Source organism: Rhinoraja longicauda, chromosome 33 (assembly GCF_053455715.1).
Source record: "Rhinoraja longicauda isolate Sanriku21f chromosome 33, sRhiLon1.1, whole genome shotgun sequence".
Classification (NCBI taxonomy): domain Eukaryota; kingdom Metazoa; phylum Chordata; class Chondrichthyes; order Rajiformes; family Arhynchobatidae; genus Rhinoraja; species Rhinoraja longicauda.
In genome coordinates, this window is record NC_135985.1 from 20,799,592 (window position 1) to 20,825,735 (window position 26,144).

Sequence of the window (26,144 nt, forward strand, 5' to 3'; positions counted from 1 at the left end):
TAACATATACAATGCAATGAAACCAAAACAGAACCCACCACCATAATACAAGACATAATAAACTATTACACAACTGTCTTACACTCCTTGTCACGGATGCATTCAACCCCCCCCAACGGTGCCCAGCGGTCCTGGAAATCCCCCAGGGTGCCCGTGGACAGCGCGTGTTCCCTCTCTAACACCACCCGGGCACGGACGTAACCCCGGAAAAGGGGCAGGCAGCCGGCTCGGGCAGAGCCCTCTTCCGCCTGGAGCCGTGACTCGCGGATGGCCAGCTTGGCCAGGCCCAGGAGCAACCCAACCAGGATATCCTCGGCCCTAACCTCTCCCTTACACACAGGGTGTCCAAAGAGTCCCCTCTCCTCTTGAACTTCATTGCAGGCAGATCCCTATCGCGTCTAACCAGTATTCCATTGGGGATACTTTCAGTTTTAGTTTTAGAACACAGCACAGGAACAGGCCCTTCGGCCCACTGAGTCTGCATACTAACGCTATCCTACACGCACTAGGGACAATTTGCAATTATAACACGCCAATTGACCTACAAACCTGTACGCATCTTTGGAATGTGGGAGGAAACCGGTGCGCCCGGAGAAAACCCACGAAGGTCAGGGGGGTACGTTAGGGTTGCCAACTTCCTCACTCCCAAATACGGGATAAGGTGATGTCACTGCCCCGCGCCCCACGTGATCTCACCCAGCCAGCGGCCACATGCTCCTGCTCCACCAATGGTGGCCACCCGGCCCGGGCGGCCGCCATTGGTGGAGCGGGAGCACGTGGCCGCTGGCAGGATGAGGTCACGTGGCTGGTGACGTCACCCTTTGTCCCTTATTTGGGAGTGAGGAAGTTGGCAACCCTACTAATACAGGACAAGGGCGATCCCGTACGGGACAAACTAATTTAACCCAAAATATGGGATGTCCCGGCTAATACGGGACAGATGGTAGCCCTAGGGTACGTACAAACTCCGTACAGACAAGCACCCATATTCAGGATCGAACCTGGGTCTCTGGCGCTGCAAGGAAATGGAAGAACTGACATGACTTGGATTTCAAGTCTATCACTAGGCAGAGAAAATGGAGCTTCACCCTGTGTCTAACCCACGTTGGCACACTAGCACAGCTGGTAGAACCGCTGCATTAGAATTCAAGAGACACAGGTTTGATCCTGACCTCGGGTGCTGTCTGTGCGGAGTTTGCACGTTATCTCTGTGACTGCGTGGGTTTCCTCCGGGTGCTCCGGCTTCCTCCCACACCCCAAAGGCGTGCGGGATTGCGGCCTCTGTAAATTGCCCCTAGTGTGCAGGGAGTGGATGAGAAAGTGGGATAACAGAGAACTAGTGTGAACAGGTGATCGATGGTTGGCGTGGACTTGGTGGGCCGAAGGTGTGTGGGAAAGAACTGCAGATGCTAGTTTGAATCGAAGGTAGACACAAAGTGCTGGAGTAATTCAGCGAGACAGGCAGCATCTCTGGAGAGAAGGAATGGGTGACGTTTCGTGTCGAGACCCTTTTTCAGACTGGAGGCCCAAAGGCCCTGGTTTTGTGCTGTATCTTTCAATCAATCCTGCACCTATTGTCTATTGTCTATTGTCTAATAACTAGAGGGCACCAAGTGGCTCAAGTTTCACCATTGCTGGAGGTTTTCTTAAATTGCATACCTCAGAGCAGTTCTGCAGCCTACAATGTCTGAGTGTGACATCCACTCCCTTGATGGTTCTTAAATCCATTTAGAGACAGGGATTGACATTTGTCCTGGATAGCATCAACCAATTATGCGAAAGAGTAGATGCAAATTAAAAAAAACTACTGATGCTGGAAATCTGAAATACGCACAGAGAATTCTACAAACATTCAGCAGGTCAGTTAGCATCTGTGGAGCGAGACATGAGTTAACGTTTCAGGTCAGTAATCCACAATAGAGAGAAGCAACTTATTTGTAAGTAGCCAAGTCTATGAGGTGTGTGCTGCTTCAGTTTAGCTTAGAGATACAGCATGGAAACAGGCCCTTCGACCCACCGAGTCCATGCCGACCATCGATCACCTGTTCATAATATAAGAAAATAACTGCAGATGCTGGTACAAATCGAAGGTATTTATTCACAAAATGCTGGAGTAACTCAGCAGGTCAGGCAGCATCTCGGGAGAGAAGGAATGGGCGACGTTTCGGGTCGAGACCAAGGGTCTCCTCTCCTCTCCTCTCCTCTCCTCTCCTCTCCTCTCCTCTCCTCTCCTCTCCTCTCCTCTCCTCTCCTCTCCTCTCCTCTCCTCTCCTCTCCTCTCCTCTCCTCTCCTCTCCTCTCCTCTCCTCTCCTCTCCTCTCCTCTCCTCTCCTCTCCTCTCCTCTCCTCTCCTCTCCTCTCCTCTCCTCTCCTCTCCTCTCCTCTCCTCTCCTCTCCTCTCCTCTCCTCTCCTCTCCTCTCCTCTCCTCTCCTCTCCTCTCCTCTCCTCTCCTCTCCTCTCCTCTCCTCTCCTCTCCTCTCCTCTCCTCTCCTCTCCTCTCCTCTCCTCTCCTCTCCTCTCCTCTCCTCTCCTCTCCCCTCCTCTCCCCTCCCCTCCCCTCCCCTCCCCTCCCCTCCCCTCCCCTCCCCTCCCCTCCCCTCTCCTCTCCTCTCGGGTCCCGACCCGAAGCGTCGCCCATTCCTTCTCTCCCGAGATGCTGCCTGACCTGCTGAGTTACTCCAGCATTTTGTGTTCATACTAGTTCTACGTTATCCCACTTTCTCATCTACTCTCATCTCATCTCTCTACATATTCGAGGCAATTTACAGAGGCAAATTGGCCTGGAAACCCGTACGTCCTTGGGGAATGTGGGAAGGAATGGAAACACGCAGAGGAAACACAAGGGTCACAGGGAAGAACGTGCAATGTTCACACGGACAGCACCCGAGGTCAGGATGGAACCAGGATCTCAGGTGCTGTGAGGCAGCAGCTCTCCCAGCAGCTCTCCCAGCTGCTCTGCTGTGCTATCCTTCTGTTCCTCCAAATGCCTGCACTCAACATTTTCAATATCATCGTGAATACTCTTCTGCCAGTTTGTCCACCCGCAGACCAGGATTCCTGAAAGTCAAGGAGGATGTTGTTGCATTTCTTCAAGGATTCGAGGATTAGTACGGGTGCCAGGGGTTATGGGGGGAAGGCAGGAGAATCGTTTAGTTTAGTTTAGTTTAGAGATACAGCACGGAAACAGGTCCTTTGGCCCACCGAGTCCCTACTGACCAATGATCCCTGTATACCAACACTATCCTACGCACTAGGGACCATTTACGATTTTTTAACCGCAGCCAATTACCCTGCAAAGCAGGACATCTTTGGAGTGTGGGAGGAAACCGGAGCACCCGGAGAAAACCCACGCCGGTCACGGGGTGAACGTACAAACTCCGCGCAGGCAGCGCCCGTAGTCAGGATCGAACCCAGGTCCCTGGCGCTGTAAGGCAGCTACTCTACCGCTGCCCCACCAATTGGGTTGAGAGGAAAAGATAGATCAGCCACGATTGAGTGGTGGAGTAGACATGATGGGCCGAATGGCCTAATTCTGCTCCGAGAACTTATGAACATGAAACTTCAAGCAGAATAGAGCTCCACATCATCTGTGTGTTATATGAGTCTAGTTATGGGCGTGCAAGCAGCCCAGTCCAACTCAATGCCATGGAAGTTGACCTGGGGAGGCCGTTGATACCGGTTCACCTATCCTCCAAATGTATCAATAGCCCAATGGAGCTTACGAAAATAACTGCAGATGCTGGTACAATGGTACAATAGCCCAATGGAGCTTTACTGGTCACATATGCAACCGCACAGTGAAATTCATTTCACCGTTTTTGGCGCCATTATTCAAAGTCCAAAGTCCGGCCGGCCGGCCTGCTCGATGTACTGGAGCAGTTCCCGCAACCCGACATCCCTCTCCTCTCCTGACCCGGCCATCTGTGTGTTCTGGGGGCACTGGAGGCATTACCCCGGTTCACTCCCACTCCTAGTGTCCCAACTCCCCAGCTCCCTCCCGGTTATCCAACGAGCGCCGGGTTGGTTACCGGTCCCACCGACCAATGAGTCTTCAGCCTCGATCCTGATCCTGACAAGCCTTCATCTCCTTAGTCATTGTTCACAGTTATTTCATTCCATGTGCAACCATCAGGCTCATTATTCCCCCATCCTAGAGTGTTATAATGCTGTCGATGAGTTAATTCACAGCCAGTGACATCCTGAGTCACTAATAAATGCATTGACATTATTCACATCAGCTCAGTGCAGGAACATAGTGCCATCTGCCACACAGTTTAGTACAACACCAAGACAACCATATGACCATGAATTAAAACAAGAGCTTGGGACCTGCCTCAGATGCAATCAACAATCTGGGCACAGGTTGCAATCAGAATTCTACTGGGACAAATAACCCTTCCTTTCCGGATAATTCTACATTGACCAAATGCCGCGCGTGAAGTCAGTGATGAATGAAGGTATCTCGTGTTATGAAAGAAAGAGAATGCATGCAGCCATCTGTCCAATGTTCCTTCCCCAATCAAGTCCCAAGAGGTATTTGCAGCAATTCCTTTATTTGTTGTTTGTGGGATCTTGCTGTGTATGTGGCCACCTTATTCACCCACATGCCAAAACTGTCACGCGCTGTAATGATAATTAGTCGTATATTAGTCAGTCTGAAGGAGGGTCTCGACCCGAAACGTCACCCATTCCTTCGCTCCTGAGATGCTGCCTGACCCTGCTGCTGAGTTACTCCAGCATTTTGTGTCTACCTTCATTTGAACCAGCATCTGCAGTTATTTTCCTACACATAAATTGTGTAAATCTTCCTGAAAAGCCATAGATGTTCAAACCCTCACATTTCTACAACATCCCTGTAACTTGTGAACTTGTAGACAAATTCTTGATTAGAACAGGTGTCAAGGGTTATGGGGAGAAGGCAGGGAAAATGGGATCAGGAGGCAGAGATCAGCCATAGAAAATAGAAAATAGGAGCAGGAGGAGGCCATTTGGCCCTTCGAGCCAGCACCACCATGATTGAATGGCGGTGGACTCGATGGGCCGAATGGCCTAATTCTACTCCGATAACTTGTGAACATGTGAATTTCACCAGCTTTTCTTCCAAAAAGGATTTTCCCTCTGAAACATTTGGAGAATGTTACGTTGTTAACAGTGCTTATAACTGCACGTTTTTGAGCTGTACACTAATTAGATTTTAGATTTAGATTTAGAGATACAGCGCGGAAACAGGCCCTTCGGCCCACTGAGTCTGTGCCGCCCAGCGATCCCCGCACATTAACACTATCCTCCACACACTAGGGACAATTTTTACATTTACCCAGTCAATTAACCTACAAACCTGTACGTCTTTGGAGTGTGGGAGGAAACCGAAGATCTCGGAGAAAACCCACGCAGGTCACGGGGAGAACGTACAAACTCCATACAGATGGAGCCCCTAGTCAGGATCGAACCTGAGTCTCCGGCGCTGCATTCGCTGTAAGGCAACAACTCTACCGCTGTGCCACCATGCAATAAGTTGCTGCAAGCTGCTTCTACAATAGACAATAGACAATAGGTGCAGGAGGAGGCCATTCGGCCCTTCGAGCCAGCACCGCCATTCAATGTGATCATGGCTGATCATTCTCAATCAGTACCCCGTTCCTGCCTTCTCCCCATACCCCCTGACTCCGCTATCCTTAAGAGCTCTATCCAGCTCTCTCTTGAATGCATTCAGAGAATTGGCCTCCACTGCCTTCTGAGGCAGAGAATTCCACAGATTCACAACTCTCTGACTGAAAAAGTTTTTCCTCATCTCATTTCTACAGATGCGCCATAGAAAGCATTTTATCAGGAGGCATCTCTGCATGGTTTGGGAACAGCTCCATCCAAGACCGCGCAAAATTGCAGAGAATTGTGGACGCAGCCCAGACCATCACGCAAACCAACCTCCCTTCCATTGACTCCTCACTACACCTCACGCTACCTCGGCAAGATCACCAGCATAATCAGGGATGGGTCTCACCATAGGCACTCCCTCTTCTCCCCCCTCCCATCAGGCAAGAGGTACAGAAGTGTAAAAAATACACACACACCTCCAGATTCAGAGACAGTTTATTACCAGCTATTATCAGGCAACTGAACCATCACATCAACAACTGGAGAGCGGTCCTGAGCTACTATCTATCTCATTGGATACCCTCAGACTATCTTTAATCGGACATTACTGGACTTAATCTTGCACTAAACATTATTCACCCTATTCCATTTATCATGTATCTGTACGACTGCTTGATTGCAGTCATGTCTAGTCTTTCCGCTAACTGGTTAGCGCACGACAAAAAATATCTTTATTGTACCTCAGTACACTAAACTAAACTAAACTAAACTAAACTAAACTAAACTAAAGATAGGTGAGTGAGCAATGTGTTCAGTTTGTTCCTGAATCTGATCGTGATCAGCTAACTACGACTGCTCCAAACACTGGCTGCAAACCCAGCTGATTTCAGATCTATTTCTTTGAACCTCAAAATTATCTTCTCTATTAAACTTCATTAAAGGCCAAATAACTGCCTCTTGACGTTCGTCTGCTTGGCATATCAAAGAGAGGATATGAAACAGAATTCTATATGAGCATCCAAATAGTTAGCAAGAGCCAAGAACTGAATATGAAATAAAATTCAGTGTGGAGCCACAGGATTTCTGCGTTGATCTCGACTGTATCGTGTTAGTTTGGAGATTGTGTGTGAAAACTGGCCCTTTGGCCCATGGAGTCCACACCGAGCATTGATCACCCGTTCACATTAGAAGCATCTGCAGTTCCTTCCTACACATTAGTTCTGTTGAGCCACTTTCTCATCCACTCCCTGCACACGAGGGGTAGTTTACAGAGGCCAATTAAGCTGCAATCCAGCAAAGTCTTTGGAATGTGGGAGGAAACTGAAGCACCCGGAGAAATACTACACGGTCACGGGGAGAACTTGGAAAACTCCACACAGACAGCACCGAGGCCAGGATCAGAGCAGGGTTCAGCTTTATCAGCGATGCCATTGTGCCACATGTTAGTTAAAGTCAGAGCATGATAGAGGGCCTATGGTATCAGACCCCCTTTTGGCTGGGACGTAGAGAAAGATATATACTGGAAATTCAACTAATGCAGGTTTAACCTCAATTTAGGAGCAGGGCCTTGCTTAAATGTTTCTGTCACAGAGAGATACAGCACAGAATCAGCCCTTTAGGCCAACAAATTTCCATCAAGCTGTTGCACTAATTCTACACTCATGCCATTTCATTCTCCCTACGTTTTCTTTTTTTTCACCCGTAGATTTTATCATGCACTCGGGATAATTTAGTGTTCAATTAACTGACCAGCCCAGAGGCCTTTGCGATATGCAAAGAATCCGCAGCACCCAGGGGAAATTCGAAAGATCACAGGGAAAATGTGCAGACTCCACACAGAGTTAAAATTGAATGTGGGGCACTGGAGCTGTGAGGTCACTGCACTGCCTGCTGTGGCACTGCGCAAATGTATTTCCAGGGTGCCATGTTAAGAGGATGCCCGACTGACTGGCAGGGAAGTACTGCGGCAACAGACACAGCAATTCATGGGGGAAGGCAAGGGCATTATAGAGAAGGGGGCCTGTGGTGTGGTGGGGCCCACCCAGCAGAGATGGGGTCTGACTTAGGTTTCCAACTTCCTCACTCCCAAACAAGGGACAAAAGGTGACGTCACTGCCCTGCGCCTCACGTGACCTCACCCAGCCAGCAGCCACGTGCTCCCGCTCCACCAATGGCGGCCGCCGGGGCCGGGAGGCGGGTTGCTACACAATCTCCGTTAGGCGGCGCCCGGGCCTCCGGCCCTACAGTGTCTGGGCCTACAGTGTCCTGGCCTACAGCGGCCCCCGGGCCTAATACGGGACAAGGGCAGTCCCATACGAGACAAACCAATGTAGCCCAATATACGGGATGTCCTGGCTAATACGGGACAGTTGGCAGCCCTAGGTCTGACTGTCCATGCAGGGGGTTGTGATCTGGGGGTGGGTGCATAAGGACAAGCAGGAGATTGGGGGAATGCCTAATCTTGTTGGCATTTTTAGATTAGTTTAGTTTATTGATATAGTGCAGAAACAGACCCTTCGGCCTACCGAGTCCAGGCCGACATGCGATCCCCGCACACTAACACTATCCTACGCACACTAAGAACAAGTTACAATTTTACTGAAGCCATTTACACCTTTGGCCACCAGGAATGCTACAAATCAGCAAACCTTGTGCTCAGTGGTTGAGTTGCTGCCTTACAGCGCCCCGTTCAACCCTCACTTGGGGTGCTGCCTGCATGGAGTTTATACGTTATCCCCGTGACTATGCTTGTGCTCCGGTTTCCTCCCACACTCCAAAGACGTACACGTTTGCAGGTTAATGGCTTCAGCGAATTGTAAGTTGTCCCTTGTGTGTAAGATAGTGCTGGTGTACAGGGTGATCTCTGGTCGGCGTGGACTCAGTGAACCAAAGGGGCTGTTTCCATTGCTGTATTTCTGAAGGCTAAAGTCTTGCTATTTATTAATGGCCGACCAACACAAAAGACAGGGTGGAACAAACCTATCACTTTTTTAAAAAAAGCTTGATTATCATTTTAGGGCAATTCTAAAAAATGCCAGCCATTGTAATGTTATGATTAATATGACAATGGTTTGCAAGGAGCATATATGGTGCTCAGTCCTTGAAACTGGGTCTGAATGCATCTGTTTTGATTCTCTGAGGTGAAGCGTGTAGAGCAGGTATTTCGAAATTTCAGCAACCCCGATTCAATCCTGACCTCCTGTGTTACATGTGCCACTTCCCTGTGGCCTTATGGATTTCTTTGGGTCACACTTGTTTGGTTTAGAGATGCAGCACAGAAACAGGCCCTTCAGCCCATTGAGTCAATGTTGACCATCTATCACCCATTCACACCAGTTCTACGTTATCCCACTTTCTCATCCCACTCCTGACACACTCGGGACAATTTACAGAGGCCAATTAACCTATAGACCCGCATGTCTTTGGGTTGTGTGAGGAAACTGGAGCACCCGGAGGAAACCCACAAGGTCACTGGGCGAATGTGCAGGCTCCACATGGACAGCACCCGAGATCAAGATCAAACTGTGTCTCTGGCACTCTTTCCTCCCATATCCCAAAAATGTGCAGATTGGCAGGCTAGTTGTCCTAGTAAAATGTGTCGGCGAGGGGTAGAATCTAAAGATAGTTGTGAAGGAAGTGGGAAAAATAAAAAAGTGAATGAGTTGGATGTTTGACCATTGTTGTGGACTGAAGGGCCTGTATCTGTGCTGTTTGGCTCCCTGACCCACTCTCACTTTTAAGATGCTCTTTGTCCCAGCTTTCGATCATTCGTAAAATAAGTCTTCACCCACCTTGTCAAATTTTGTTGATGATTATTCCCGCAAAATACATTTGGATGTTTCACCATACTGAGGGCGCTACAGGAATGCAGGTTGTGGTAACATGGTTGTGACAGGATCCCATTGCAAACCCATCTCCTCCATCTTGCTTCTTTATCGCAGTAACCAGCCGGCAGGTAACAAACTCTTCCTTGGAGAAACAGATTGGTGAAGTGAGATGTTGAGAGTTGAAACAACTGAAACTGTTCTTCTTCTTTCGTGTCCACCATTCAAATGTTACATCAGTGTCATCGACCGTCCTGAAAAGGGCGCAAGCTTCCGGCGACAATCAGTGGGAGCCTCACTTGTACAGTAGACGGTGGTGGTAGCAGAATTAGCTCAGGACACTTTGAGTTTCCTGCCCCGTGACGTGGGCGTTTCTGCTATGGGGCCACTGAAACTGTTGAAATGTCTGAAACTTGAGGCATGATCTCAGGGTGATTGTTTTAATAATGTTCTTCTTACTTTCTTGCAGGGCTAATAGTGTATTTGGGAATGATGTTTGGAGCCTTCCTCTGGGGTGGCCTGGCAGACAGAATGGGCCGAAGATATTGTCTCATCATCGCCTTGAGCATCAACGGAGTCTTCATTATCTTCTCATCCTTTGTCCAAGGTTACGGCATCTTCTTGTTCTGCCGGCTACTTTCAGGAGTTGGGTAAGTGCCCTGTGGTTATTTCAGCAGGACCACTAAATCAATGGGCATCTGGACATTTCCGCATTCAACCCATTCAAGGCAACCCTGGTCGTCTAGACTCCTCTTCTCTCTGGCCTAGACTTCAACCAAGACTTGCGAGGGTAACCGAATGTGTAGGAAAGGACTGCAGAAGCTGGTTCAAATCGAAGATAGACACAAAATGCTGGAGTAACTCAGCGGGACGGGCAGCATCTCTGGAGAGAAGGAATGGGTGACGTTTCGGGTCGTGACCTTTCTTCAGTCTTCAGTCTTCAGAAGGGTCTCGACCCAAAATGCCACCCATTCCTTCTCTCCAGAGATGCTGCCTGACCCGCTGAGTTACTCCAGCATTTTGCGTCTAACTTGGGAGGGTAATGTGGATCAACACTCAAGTGCTGAAGTGGAGGGGTTGCTGGGAGGGATTAGGGGTTTGGATGGAATATGAACCAATGGACTAATTTGACCTAGATACTTTAAGAACTTCTAGAGATTGGTTGAAGCTGAGCCCGGCCAGATGATTGACGAATATGCCATCAGATAATTCTATCTTGTAGGTGGCATATAGGCTTTAGGGAGACAAAGTGTTAATTGTTGACATGGGTACAATATAGATCATGTACATTCTTTGGCCCTCTCCCTCCCATTGAATAAGACCACCTCAGTCCCTCATCCAATTCTTTTGTGTGGTGGAAAAATACCATTGATGATCTACTATTTCTCCAGTCAGTATGGTGAAGAGTGGATGGGTGGCTCTCAATAGACAATAGATAATAGGTGCAGGAGTAGACCATTCGGCCCTTCGAGCCAGCACCGCCATTCAATGTGATTATGGCTGATCATTCTCAATCAGTACCCCCTTCCTGCCTTCTCCCCATACCCCCTGACTCCGCTATCCTTAAGAGTATCTAGCTCTCTCTTGAATGCATTCAGGGAATTGGCCTCCACTGCCTTTTGAGGCAGAGAATTCCACAGATTCACAACTCTCTGACTGAAAAAGTTTTTCCTCATCTCCGTTCTAAATGGCCTACCCCTTATTCAACCTAAAGAAATTCACGTGCGGTCCAAGGTTTATTTCAGAACAAGTTGTTTTATTTCAAATTGGCCATCTTGAGAGACAGGTGTCCTCGTGCCAATTTGAAATAAAATAAATAAGAATAAGTTTATAACTTTAACGTGCTTGTAAAGGGACACAATGGGTCAAGATAGATGATGGGTTTAAAGTGCACAGTGGGGTAAGACAGATACCCCAAGCCCAAGATGATCTTCGATCGAGAAAAAGCAACGTGTGCTTTGTATCTGAGAGCCCGTCTAAATTGACAAAGCACACATCACTTTTTATACTACCACTTATCTACACTTCCCTTCCCCTGTTGCCTGCAGACTGGTTTCAGGGCAGTATCCAGGCATGGACTCACTTAAGGTAGACACAAAATACTGGAGTAACTCAGCGGGTCAGGCAGCATCTCTGGAGAGAAGGAACGGGTGAAGTTTCGGGTCGAGACCCTTCTTCAGACCCACCCCCTCCCCTGACATCAGTCTGAAGAAGGGTCTCGACCCGAAACGTCACCCATTCCTTCTCTCCTGAGATGCTCCGTGACCCGCTGAGTTACTCCAGTATTTTGTGTCTACCTTCGATTCAGCGGGTCAGGCAGCATCTGAAGTTTTTTTTCCTGGACTCACTTAGTTCAGTTGAGTTTAGTTTATTGTCACGTGTACCGAGGTACAGTGAAAAGCTTTTTATTGTGTGCCAACCAGTCAGCGGAAAGACAATACATGATTACAATCGATAAAGGACACTTTATTTGCAACTGGCCACTGAGACTGACATGTTTCAGTTTTAACCAGGTTTCAGTGAGGCCCTGACACAGGTTCGAAGATTATCGTATATCTTGGGCAGATCTGTTTTACCCCCACTGTCCACTTTAAGCTGTTGTCTCTCTTGGCCCAATGTGACCCTGTACAGGATCTATCTGTCACGTGCATTATAGTTATAAACTCGTTCTTGAATAATAGAAAACAGAAAATGCTGGAAATACCCAGCGAGTTAGGCAGCATCTATGGAGACACAAACAGGATGGCACAGTGGTAGAGTTGCTGCCTTACAGCGCCAGAGACCCAGGTTCGATCCTGACTGCGGGAGCTGTCTGAACGGAGTTTGTACATTCTCCCTGTGATCACGTGGGTTTTCCCCAGGTGCACTGGTTTCCTCCCACACTCCAAAGACGTACAGTTTTGTAGATTTATTCACAAAATGCTGGAGTAACTCAGCAGGTCAGGCAGCATCTCGGGAGAGAAGGAATAGGTTAATACGTTTCGGGTCGAGACCCTTCTTCAGACTAATGTCGGGGGTGGGACAAAGGAAGGATATAGGTGGAGACAGGAAGATAGAGGGAGATCTGGGAAGGAGGAGGGGAAGGGAGGGACAGAGGAGCTATCTGAAGTTGGAGAAGTCGATGTTCATACCACCGGGCCGCAACCTGCCCAGGCGAAATATGAGGTGCTGCTCCTCCAATTTCCGGCAGGCCTCACTATGGCACTGGAGGAGGCCCATGACAGAGAGGTCAGACTGGGAATGGGAGGGGGAGTTAAAGTGCTGGGCCACCGGGAGATCAGTTGCGTTAATGCGGACCGAGCGCAGGTGTTCAGCGAAGCGATCGCCGAGCCTGCGCTTGGTTTCGCCGATATAAATAAGTTGACATCGGATGCAATAGATGAGGTTGGAGGAGGTGCAGGTGAACCTCTGTCTCACCTGGAAAGACTGTTTGGGTCCTTTGATGGAGTTGAGGGGGGAGGTAAAGGGACAGGTGTTGCATCTCGTGCGGTTGCAGGGGAAAGTGCCCGGGGTTGGAGTGGTTTGGGTAGGAAGGGACGAGTGGACCAGGGAGTTACGGAGGGAACGGTCTCTGCGGAACGCAGAGAGGGGAGGGGATGGGAAGATATGGCCAGTGGTGGGGTCCCGTTGTAGGTGACGGAAATGTTGGTGGATGATATGTTGGATCCGCTGGCTGGTGGGGTGGAAGGTGAGAACAAGTAATACGTTTCGGGTCGAGACCCTTTTGTAGATTAATTGGCTTCTGTTAAATTGTCCCTAGTGTGTAGGACAATGCTAGTGGACAGGGATCGCTGGTTGACGTGGACTCAGTGGGCCGAAGGGCATGTTTCCGCACTGTATCATTAAAAAGAATTAATGCTTCAAGTCGATGACCTTTTATCAAAACTGAGTCCTAATGAAAGGTAATTAATCTGTAATGTTAACTCTGTTTCTCTTTCTAGTAGCCTGACGCATAGTGTTTGCAACATCTTCTGTTCTTATAACAGATTTTTAGTACCTAAACTATTTTACAGTGCCCTCCATAATGTTTGGGACAAAGACCCATCATTTATTTATTTGCCTCTGTACTCCACAATTTGAGATATGTAATAAAAAGAAAATCACATGTGGTTAAAGTGTACATTGTCAGATTTTATTAAAGGCCAGTTTTATACATTTTGATTTCACCAAGTAGAAATTACAGCAGTATTTATAAATAGTCCCCCCATTTCAGGGCACCATAGTGTTTGGGACACATGGCTTCACAGGCGTTTGTAATTGCTCAGGTGTGCTTAATTGCCTCCTTAATGCAGGTACAAGAGAGCTTTCAGCACCTAGTCTTTCCTCCAGTCTTTCCATCACCTTTGGAAACTTTTATTGCTGTTTATCAACATGAGGACCAAAGTTGTGCCAATGAAAGTCAAAGAAACCATTATGAGACTGAGAAACAAGAATAAAACTGTTAGAGACATCAGCCAAACCTTAGGCTTACCAAAATCAACTGTTTGGAACATCATTAAGAAGAAAGAGAGCACTGGTGAACTTACTAATCGCAAAGGGACTGGCAGGCCAAGGAAAACATCCACAGCTGATGACAGAAGAATCCTCTCTATAACAAAGAAAAAACCCCAAACACCTGTCCGACAGATCAGAAACACTCTTCAGGAGTCAGGTGTGGGTTTGTCAATGACCACTGTCTGCAGAAGACTTCATGAACAGAAATACAGAGGCTACACTGCAAGATACAAACCACTGGTTAGCTGCAAAAATAGGGTGGCCAGGTTACAGTTTGCCAAGAAGTACTTAGGAGAGCAACCACAGTTCTGGAAAAAGGTCTTGTGGACAGATGAGATGAAGATTAACATATCAGAGTGATGGCAAGAGCAAAGTATGGAGGAGAGAAGGAACTGCCCAAGATCCAAAGCATACCACCTCATCCGTGAAACAAGATGGTGGGGGTGTTATGGCCTGGGCATGTATGGCTGCTGAAGGTACTGGCTCACTTATCTTCATTGATGATACAACTGCTGATGGTAGTGGCGTAATGAATTCTGAAGTGTATGGACACATCTTCACTGCTCAAGTTCAAACAAATGCCTCAAAACTCATTGGCCGGCGGTTCATTCTACAGCAAGACAATGATCCCAAACATACTGCTAAAGCAACAAATGAGTTTTTCAAAGCTAAAAAATGGTCAATTCTTGAGTGGCCAAATTAATCACCCCATCTGAACCCAATTGAGCATGCCTTTTATATGCTAAAGAGAAAACTGAAGGGGACTAGCCCCCAAAACAAGCATAAGCTAAAGATGGCTGCAATACAGGCCTGTCAGAGCATCACCAGAGAAGACACCCAGCAACTGGTGATGTCCATGAATCGCTGACTTCAAACAGTCATTGCATGCAAAGGATATGCAACAAAACACTAAACATGACTACTTTAATTTACATGACATTATGGTGTCCTAAACATTCTGGTGCCCTGAAATGAGGGGACTATGTATAAACACTGCTGTAATTTCTACATGGTGAAACCAAAATGTATAAAAATGGCCTTTATTAAAATCTGACAATGTGCACTTTAACCAATGTGATTTTTTCTACAGAAGCAAATAAATAAATGATGGGTCTTTGTTCCAAACATTATGGAGGGCACTGTATGTTTGGATGACATGCGGTAATCCACAAAAGAACATCAATTTCATTAAAATTTAAACAACTTGTGGTCAATAACTTGTCTTCCCTTACAATTTCCTACCTTGTGCACTCTGAGTCTGACCTGATTTATTTAGTGCGTAATATCAATTGTTAAGGGCACTCTTTGAAATCATTTGAAGTCAGACTGCTTCCATTTTTCTCTGATATTTACAAGCCTGAATTTTATATCCCTTGTTTATACTTTTGGAGTGCTGCTACTTAATGGCTTGGACTATATAACCCAGTTTGGCTCCAGTGCAAGAACAGTAGACAAACTGAATTTGCCCGAGGGGACTCTGGTAGTTGCATGTTAGACTTTGCCATATTTCTCATTTAGAAGTCTGAGTTGTGATAAGTTGCCTTGTTTCTCACTCCCAGCCCGCGCTTAGAACTTAAAGACACCCCAGAAAGCCGTAGTACATGGCCGCACATTGTCACTAGCTCATTGGAAGCTATCTATGACCATTACTCATTCAAGGTCTTGGGGCCAGCATTAATCTTTCTTGTTCTTGATTTCTTTGAGGGATCTAAGATAAATGTTTAGCATGGAAGACTATAAGACTATATATAAGAACAGGAGAAGGCCACCAGGCCGCTCAAGCCAGCCCCGCTTGATGATGTATGATTGACCATGATTATGATCTATGTGGGCCTCAACTCCTCCTGAGTAGTTCTCCATAACCCTCATTACCTCGAACTATCAAAACTTTCCTGAAAACACTTGTGGCTCGAGCTTACCAGGTCCCAAAGCAAGGGAATGTCCACAATAGGGCCGACCCTAACAAAGGACAGATGGCTCAGGAAGGTTTGTAACTGGAGAGATTAACTGGAGTAACTGAATGCATTCAAGAGAGAGCTAGATAGAGCTCTTAAGGATAGCGGAGTCAGGGGGTATGGGGAGAAGGCAGGAACGGGGTACTGATTGAGAATGATCAGCCATGATCACATTGAATGGCGGTGCTGGCTCGAAGGGCCGAATGGCCTACTCCTGCACCTATTGTCTATTGAGATACAGCATGGCAACAGGCCCTTTGGCCCATCAAGTCCATGCTGACCATCAACCACCTTTCACTCGTTCAACTTTATTCCCTTCATATTGTCATCAATTCCCCTCAGGTTCTACCTCTCACCTAAACAAAAGGGGCAATTTTCCTGTAAAGCAACACAGCCTTGTAGGAAGATCCTACGGATTACTGTAGATTCATTGAGAATGGGCGCTAGTCCTGTCAACAATTCCTGCATTCTGATTCTAATATTTTTTCTCTTCCATCTCTCAGTATTGGCGGTTCCATCCCTATCGTCTTTGCCTACTTCTCTGAATTCCTGTCTCGTGACAAGCGCGGGGAACACCTCAGCTGGCTCTGCATGTTCTGGATGATCGGCGGGATCTATGCATCCGTGATGGCCTGGACCATCATCCCACATTACGGTAGGTGTCATCAACCACTGGTCTGCACTTGGCCCATTCCACACCTCTAAAAGACATTTGGATAGTTATACGGATCGGAAGGCTTTTTAAGAGCTCGGGACCAAATGAGAGCGAGCTAGTATGCCAGCAGTTGGCATAGGCAAGATGGGCTGAAGGGCCTGTTTCCACGCAGTGTAGCTTTATGACATTCAATAAACAATCAGTGAGTGTTTGTGGAAGGAAGCCTTTTGTCCTCAGATACCAAGCGGTAACAGGAAATATATAATGTTGAAACAAGGAACTGCAGATGCCGGTTTACAAATGAAGATACAGAGTACTGGAGTGCCTCAGCGGGTCAGGCAGCACCTCAGGAGAACATGGATAGGTGACGTTTTGGGTCAGGACCTTTGTTCAGGCTGATGAAGGATTCCAACATAGCATGTTGTCTATCCATGCTCTCCTGAGATGCTGCCTGACCCACTGAGTTACATCAGTACTATGTCTTCTATAATATATTGTTAGTTTTGTGTTATCTTGCCATGTTTCCTGGATACACCCACTGGAAGTACCCTGGGCGTTAATCTGATAAACATGCCAGATGATTTTACGTGTTGCAAGGTCCATAATCAATGGATGGGGATTAATCCATATTCAACAATAGTGTCAACAAGGGGGCAAGACAGTTTACATGGTTAGGAGGAGGGCAGCACGAGGAATGGGTGGTGAGAGAGTGCAGAGAGTGCAAAGAGCTCCTGAATGTCTTTGCGGTCCAAGCCATCACCCTGACTCCCCACCAACCCTTCAGTGCCTGGCTGTGTGAACAATGCCTGATCGGACCTGCATCTATGGTCGGGTCAGGTTACATTCTTCATAACAAGAGGGGCTGAGTATAAGAGCAAAGAGGTCCTTCTGCAGTTGTACAGGGCCCTGGTGAGACCGCACCTGGAGTACTGTGTGCAGTTTGGTCTCCAAATTTGAGGAAGGACATTCTTGCTATTGAGGGAGTGCAGCGTAGGTTCACGAGGTTAATTCCCTCGGGACAGCAGGACTGTTGTATATTGAAAGACTAGAGCGACTGGGCTTGTATACACTGGAATTTAGAAGGATGAGAGGGGATCTTATTGAAACATACAAGATTATTAAGGGATTGGACACGCTCGAGGCAGGAACCATGTTCCCAATGTTGGGGGAATCCAGAACCAGGGGCCACAGTTTAAGAACGTTTAAGGCCATTTAGAACGGAGATGAGGAAAAGCTTTTTCACCCAGCGAGTTGTGAATCTGTTGAATTCTTTGCTCAGAAGGCAGTGGAGGCCAATTCTCTGGCTGCTTTCAAGAGAGTGTACTTAAAGATAGCAGAGTCAAGGGATATGGGGAGAGGGCAGGAACAGGGTACTGATTGCGGATGATCAGCCATGATACACTGAACGGTGGTGCTGGCTCGAAGGGCCGAATGGCCTCCTCCCGCACCTATTGTCTATTGTGGTGAAGCATTCTGGTTTGGATTGGAATGTGCCAGACCACTCAACACTTCATTGCGGAGAGGACATTGAACAGTACAGAACACAATCAGGCCCTTCAGCCCACAATTTGAACAGTAAGAAAATAACATCACAAAGTTAGGACAGGTACATGGATAGGATAGGTTTAGAGGGTTATGAGCCAAGTGTGGGCAGGGGGGAATAGTGCAGATAGGCTGTGTTGGTCGGCAGGTTGGGTCGAAGGGCTTACTTCCATGCTGTCTGACCCTAAAAAAAGTTGAGTTTTAGATATATTTATTTGATATTTCATTTGATCAACAACGTGTTTGAGATTCTTATGTTTACAGTGAAGGTTGGGTGACCTAACACAAAAACTGATGGTCTGGGATTCTAGTGTCTGAGGAAGGGTCCCGACCCGAAACGTCACCTATCCATGTTCTCCACAGATGCTAACTGACCCACTGAGTCACTCCAGCACGTTATGTCTTTGTTCCTTGCTGCTATTTCTAGGTCTTGAACTTGGCTCAGTTTCAGTTTGGACGTGTAGAACTTAGGCTCAGATTGTTGAATTCCTCTCCCCTTCCCTCCCATCTGTAACTCTTAACTCAACCCACTGATCCGACTGAATTGTATTAGAATGCAACCCAGACCATGTAGGGTGAGTGGATAAAGAGGCCGATGTGAGCACTGGAGTTGGATTTATAGGTGGGGTGATTAACTAGGATCTTCCAGGGAGTAATTATGTGACCTAAGTAAATGGTCGAGGCTAGGGGACTCTCTCTAATATGGCGATAGATTATTTCTTGGTTGACAGTCTCCTGGGGGCGAGGAGAATTGTTTTAATGAAAAAAATAAATCAGAAGCAACGTTTCTGCAAAATCACCAGTGGCGTGTGATTCAGTGAACAGGCAAGCATGCTGCCATTTCTCAGAATGATATAGGCTCTGGGGCTCAACATTAACAAGGCTCAAAGCACAAACCACAGCAGAACCAATTACAGGGTTAAGAGGGAAAGGGTCGGAGCTCGAGAGGGCATTTAGAGATTCACCATGTGAACAGGTTAAATCATTGGTTGAAATTATGGTTCACAACTTTTTTTAGAGATACAACATGGAAACAAGCCCTTTGGCCCAGCAAAGATAGTCACAAAATGCTGGAGTAACTCAGCGGGACAGGCAGCATCTCTGGAGAGAAGGAATGGATGATGTTTCGGGCCAAGACCATTCTTCAGGCCCGAATTGTCACCCATTCCTTCTATCCAGAGATGCTGCCTTGTTCCAGCTGAGTTGCTCCAGCGTTTTGTGTCTATCTTCAGTGTAAACCAACGTCTGCAGTTCCTTCCCACACCTGTTGGACCACCAGGTCCAGGCTGACCATTGATCACCCGTTCAAACTGGTTCTATGTTCTCCATTTTCACAGCTGCGCTCCACACACTAGGGGCAATTTACAGAGGCCAACTAACTGACAATTCTACATGCCTTTGGAATGTGGGAGAAAACTGGAGCACCCGGAGAAAACTATGAAGGCACCTGGTGGACATGCAAACTCCACACACACAGACAACACACCAAAGGTCAAGATGGAACCTGGGTGTCTGATGCTGTGAGGCAGCAGCTCTATGAGGTGCTGCCTTATATAGATACACACTAAAACTGGTTGAATACTGGTTGGGATTCTCTTGCCAATGATATTTCATGGCCCCTTCCAGTACTCCCAATTCCCTGCTTCAGTTCTTTCCTGCTTCCTTTACATTCCTCAAGGTTCCCGCATCTGATTTCATCTTCCTAAACCTTACATATGTTTCCTTTTCCTCTGTCCTTTTCCCTTTTGACCAAATGCACAAGCTCTCTCGTTATCCTTACTGGAACCTGCCAAAACCTGAACTCCCATCCGCCAGTCTTCAAATGACTCCCGCCTGTTTGATGTGAACTTAACCATTATCAGCTGCTCCCAGTTTACCCTCCCGAGCTCCTGCATAACAATGCTGTAATTTGCCCTTTTCCTGCCCTGCTTTTGAAATCCAAAGCCATTGGAACTGAATTTCCAAGACAAAGTGCAACCTGTCTTCTCTGCGAAATGCAGTCAGGCAAAATCAACCCTCATAATAAACCAGCAGGAGAGACATGGAGATGTAAACAATGTTGTTGTGTTGTTTTTCTCAGTTGGAGAATTGACTGCGTTGCTATTATTTTCCAATTGCATAGAACCACAATTTATGGCACAGGAGCAAACGATTCAGCCCATCATTTCCATCAAATGTCATCCCATTTCCTATCGCTTGGTCCACAGCCAGGACATCAAGCATATTTTTTAGATGCTAAAAGGTTTCTTCCCCCGTCACTGTTTTTATTAAGTCAGCATTTCCAACTTCTCACCATCCTCAGATTAAAATATATTTTCCTCATCTCTCACTTTACCAATTCCAAATCTATGCCCTCTAACTAATGGCTTATCTGCTGAGGGGAATAGTCCTTCCTATTCACTCTTTCACCTACATTTCCTTTCAACCTTCTCGGTCCCAGAAGAAATAATCTAAGCCCAGTCAACCTTTCCTCAGAACTAAAATTCTCCAGAGCTCCCAACAACCGTTTCAATCAAAGTTAGACACAAAGGGTTGGAGTAACACAGCGGGTCAGGCAGCATCTCTGGTGAAAACGGATGGGTGACGTATCAAGTCACAACCCTGGTGGGGTTTAGTTCAGAGATAGTATGGAAACAGGCCATTCGGCCCACTGAATCTGTGCCAACCATCGATCACCCATACACTAGTTCTATCCCACACACTCCAGAGATGCTGCCTGACCCGCTGAGTTACTCCAGCCCTTTGTGTAAATCTTTGGTATAAACCAGCATCTGCAGTTCTTTGTTTCAACGATTTCAATCACTTTCGTACCTTTATTGGTGTAAACACACCTTGCCTATAAAACCATGACCTGAACAATAAAGAGTCTCTACCTAACCAGTGTTGTATGCGATCCAAACATCTTGCTTTCTTCTTTGATTTAGTAAGTCTTTTGATATATTTATACCTGGTTCCTTGTGATGATTAATCATGTTGTGCCAACTGTTACTGTGAACAGTAAACAGAAAGAATATAGTTCCTTCAAAACAACAGATGCCAATTGTTCTTCACCTTGAACTGACATTCACTCATTCTTACCCAAACCTGCCTGACAATCTATCTCACGTGCATCGGCAATATCACCAGACAGCAAGCAGTAAACCACACTTAACAGAAATACACTGCAACACGTCAAACCCCAGAACATCTTGATAACAAGCAGGTTTTAACTCTTTAAGTGAAAATGAACAATAAACTCTAATCATATGAAAGTAAACCGAATCCCAATTCAGCATAAGCTTGGTGAACTGACTAATAATATGAACAGAAATCAGACACTGAAGCAAACAATAGCTTATAAGCAGATATAAAATCATCGAACAGGGCGGCACGGTGGCGCAGCGGTAGAGTTGCTGCCTACAGCGCCAGAGACCCCGGTTCGATCCTGACTACATGTACTGTCTGTACGGAGTTTGTACGTTTTCCCTGTGACCTGCGCAGATTTTCTCTGGTTTCTTCCAACTCTCCAAATACGTACAGGTTTGTAGGTTATTTGGCTCGGTGTATGTATAAATTGTCCCTGGTGTGTGTAGGATAGTGTTAGTGTGCGGGTCGCTGGACAGCGTGGACAAAGTGGGCCGAAGGGCCTGTTCCCACACTGTATCTCTAAATTAAACTAAACTAAACTAAACTAACAGTACGGCACAGGGATAGGCCTTTCGGCCCACAATGTTTGTGCCAAAACAAAGCCTATGTTCTTATAGAAACCAACTTCCTGATGTTTCACTTAATTGTGGTGTTATATGGTGATAGGGGGGAGGGTCATATTATGCTGTTCGGCTCCAGTTATAGAATCATTGTCATAGATTCATACAGCCTTGAAACAGGCCCTTCGGCCCAACTCGTCCATGCTGTCCAAGATGTTTCTCAAGTTTGATCCATACCCCTCAAAATCTTTCCGATCTATGTACCTGCTTAAATGCTCCTTAAATATTATTGTACTGCCTGCCTCCACCATTTCCTCTGGCAGTTTGTTTCAGATACCCAAAGCCTTCTGTGTGAAAATCCTACGTGAAAATCCAGCACGATTTAGAATGAAGACCTTCTTGGCTGTTGCAAGAACCCAAATTAAACCTGTCGGAGGCCAAACATAATATTGGTTGGATTACGTTAAATCAGGTTAAATCTTTAAATCTACAGTGCCTGCAGACCAGATAAAGCAAGTGTTTACTAAGCCAGGATCATATAGTTCAATATTAACAGGCTGTGCGATAGAAGGATGTTTGGCTTCCCATTACAATGAGCACCAGTGCTTGGAGTAGCAACCTTGCAGATGGTTGCTGCAGGACGCAATGTGTCAGCACTATCTCACATTTCTACTTGAGTGGCACGGTGGCGCAGCGGTAGAGTTGCTGCCTTACAGCGCCAGAGACCCGGGTTCGATCCTGACCACGGGTGCTATCTGTACGGAGTTAGCACATTTTTTTCCTTGTGACCGCGTGGGTTTTTTCCATGTGCTTCGAGTTCCTCTCAACCTCTCAAGGCGTACAGGTTAATTGGTTAATTGGCATCAGTAAGATTGTAAAATGTCCCTGGTGTGTAGGATGGTGCCAGTGTAAGGGGCGATCGCTGGTGGATCAAAGTCACTTCACTTTCCCATTGTCAAAGGTCACTTCACTTTCAGTAGACTTTATTGAGACATACAGTGCGGAAACAGGTAGACCGAAGGGCCTGTTTTTCCACACTGTATGTCTAAAGTCTAAAGAAAGTGAAGTGACCTTGGGCAATGGGACAATGGGCCTTTATGGCCAAGTTAAGCCTAACATCTTTCAAAAAGATTTGGACTTCAGGGGTACAAGATGGCACCTAAAATGGACTCAGTGTGGTCTGCGATCTTACGCTCTTATACCTAGTACGATTGTGCCAGATGTGTAGTATGATTGTCACTGAACGGTACGCAAAAAAAGAATTTCACTGTGCTTTGGCAAAATGACACGAAAGTACCATTGAACATTGAAGCTTTGTAGAGACCATTTCTTGTCCCTGTCTGGGTGTATGCTCTGATGGCAACATTGGAAACCATTTTGCACTCAATATAGTATTAGCAGCTCTGGAGTGCTCTCCACTTCTCAAGTTCGATTCAGTTGAAGTCAGCAGAAGTAGATTTTGGAAGGGGAGTGCAGATGGCTTCATCAAATGTAATTGATTTCTTGTGGTTAAGGATTCAAATATTAGTCTCACCAAGTCATGTTTATCCTGTATGAAGTATATTTTCATAATCTTGGAATGTACTAATGTGCTTCGTGGTCATTTGAGTGTCTAGATAGTGATTGTTCCAGCTTCCAATCATGATGGGGAGCTTTACTGTAGCCAAACCCCACAAACAGCATTGTTTCAGCTGGTGTTCGCTTTGCACGGGAGGTAACATGTATTAAAAGGTTCAATGTGGTAGCCTTGATGAGTTTAGATCCCTTGTAAACACACAGATATTTTGGCCAGAGTAGGGGAATCGAGAATCGAGGACATAGGTTTAAGGTGAGGGGGGAAAGATTTAATAGGAACCTGAGGGGTAACTTTTTTACACAAAGAGTGGTGGGTGTATGGAACAAGCTGCCGGAGGAGGTAGTTGAGGTAGGTACCAACTCAACATTTAAAGTTCGTATAGGATAGGTTTACAACAAGGATATGGGTCAAAAGCAGGCGGGTGGGACTAGTGCAGATGAGGGTATGTTGATCGGCATGGGCAAGTTGGGCCGAAGGGCCTGTTTCCACGCTGTAAGACTCTCTATGTCTCTCTCTGTTGGAAAGGGTACAGGGGAGATTCACAAGACATTACAGGGAATTGTAGGCTTGGATTATAGGGAGAAGCTGCATGAGCTGGGGGTGGTTTTCATTGGAGCATGGGAGACTGAGGGGTGACCTCACTGAGGTGCACAAGACAACGAGGGCACGGGTAAAGTGAATGATCACAGTCTTTCCCCCTGGGGTAAAGGATTCTAAAACTAGAGGGTATAGGCTTAAGCTGAGAGAGGAATTAACCTCAGGCAACGTTGATACGCAGAGGGTAGTTCATATCTGGAACGGGCTGACGGAGGGAACTGTAAAAGTGGAGAGAATTACAACGCTTAAAAGACATTTAGACAGATATACAGTATCGCTAGGAAAGGTTTAGAGCGCTGGAGGTCAAATGCAGGCAAATGGAACAAAGCCAGAATGCCAACTTGGGTGGCATGGACAAGTTGGGCCGAAGAGCCTGTTTCCATGCTGTACAGGTCCATGACTCTGTGATTCTAACGCAGAATGTCTACAGAGGGCTGCACTCAGATGACAACACAGTGCAAGGCAGTCTAAATGGCCTTTACTGGGGTCGTAGAGTTTATGTGGTTGTACAAGTCTTCACTGCAGATGGCTGGGGAAGGCAGCAAGATCTCTAGACCATGGATTGAGATGTAACTGATGGGAGAGATTGGCTCGCTTCCGAACGCCGTTACGGGACTCCAGTACCAACAAGACAGAATTCTCTTGTTGGCAGAATTAAATCATTTCCAAGGATGATGCTACTGATTTGATAGCTGCTGCACATTATTCATAGTGCTTTGGGCATATTTACTGCTGGTTAGCATGATTTTTAATTTGATTAAATGCACATTCAAAGCATCATTGATATTCAGCTGTTCCTGTTATTGCAACAGTTTGAAGACAGATCACAGTGAAGATCTAGAGCATATCCTGAACTCACAGACCCAAGCAGTTACCTTTTCCTGGTTTAATAAAGCTTAGTTGAGTGTGAACCCATACCGGTTGCTTGAGATGAGGCAGAATCAAGTATTTTCTCGACAGCCCCACTTCTGAGTGATAATAAGTTAAGAAGTAGAAGCTGGAGGAGGTCTCATGGCCCTTGTCTGTTCGACAACCTAAATCTTTTTACAGCTTAGATTTAGTTTAGAGATACTGTTTGGAGAACAGGCCCTTCGGCCCACCAAGTCCATGCCACACCATCAGTCACCCATTCATACTAGATCAATGTTTAGCTTAGTTTAGTTTTGTGATACAGTGCGGAAACAGGCCCTTCGGCCCAGCGGGGTACGACTGATGCACTCCGCCCTCGGCACAGCTGCTGTGGTGAGGAGATGCAAAATGCTGGAGTAACTCAGCGGGACTGGCAGCATCTCTGGAGAGAAGGAATGGGTGACGTTGCGGGTCAAGACCCTTCTTCAGACTTCTCGACCCAAAAGGTCCTCCATTCCTTCTCTCCAGAGATGCTGCCTGGCCCGCTGAGTTACTCCAGCATTTTGTGCCTACCTTCGATTTAAAGCAGCATCTGCAGTTCTTTCCTGCACGTGGTGAGGAGATGGTTGCCCACCTCTTTGCAGATTGTGCGTTTGCAAAAAGGGTGGGGGGAATGATGCAAGGGTCCTTGCCATGGCTCATCCCGACCAGCTCCAAAAAAGACTCTCTGATTACTCCAGCATTTGTGTCCGATACACTCAGAAGTCTCAACCCAATGGCCTAAGTGTGATAAGCCTCACACACACTCGGAGTATGAAAAGAATGGTCCCCACACTTGTGCAAGAGCCTTGCCCGACATCAAGATATTTTCCTCACCCAAAAGTTAAGGTGTTCTTTCTGCTTCGGATTAGACAATAGACAATAGGTGCAGGAGTAGGCCATTCGGCCCATCGAGCCAGCACCGCCATTCATTGTGATCATGGCTGATCATTCTCAATCAGTACCCCGTTCCTGCCTTCTCCCCATAACCCCTGGCTCCGCTATCCTTAAGAGCTCCCTCTAGCTCTCTCTTGAATGCATTCAGAGAATTGGCCTCCATTGCCTTCTGAGGCAGAGAATTCCACAGATTCACAACTCTCTGACTGAAAAAGTTTTTCCTCATCTCAGTTCTAAATGGCCTACCCCTTATTCTTAAACTGTGGCCCCTTGTTCTGGACTGCCCCAACATTGGGAACATGTTTCCTGCCTCTAACGTGTCCAACCCCTTAATAATCTTATACGTTTCGATAAGATCTCCTCTCATCCTTCTAAATTCCAGTGTATACAAGCCTAGTCGCTCCAGTCTTTCAACATATGATAGTCCCGCCATT

General features: G+C 46.7%; 1 protein-coding gene across 4 annotated transcripts in view; it reads left to right on the forward strand.

Moving 5' to 3' along the window:
- The window catches only part of LOC144609039 (synaptic vesicle glycoprotein 2B-like), a 192,877-nt gene that overhangs the window by 141,396 nt on the left and 25,337 nt on the right, over positions 1–26,144 (forward strand). For all 4 annotated transcript variants that reach the window (XM_078427369.1, XM_078427370.1, XM_078427371.1 and 1 more), the window contains 2 exons: positions 9,890–10,070; positions 16,373–16,524. In XM_078427369.1, coding sequence (XP_078283495.1) covers positions 9,890–10,070; positions 16,373–16,524 — 333 coding nt within the window. The remainder of the gene's footprint in view (positions 1–9,889; positions 10,071–16,372; positions 16,525–26,144) is intronic.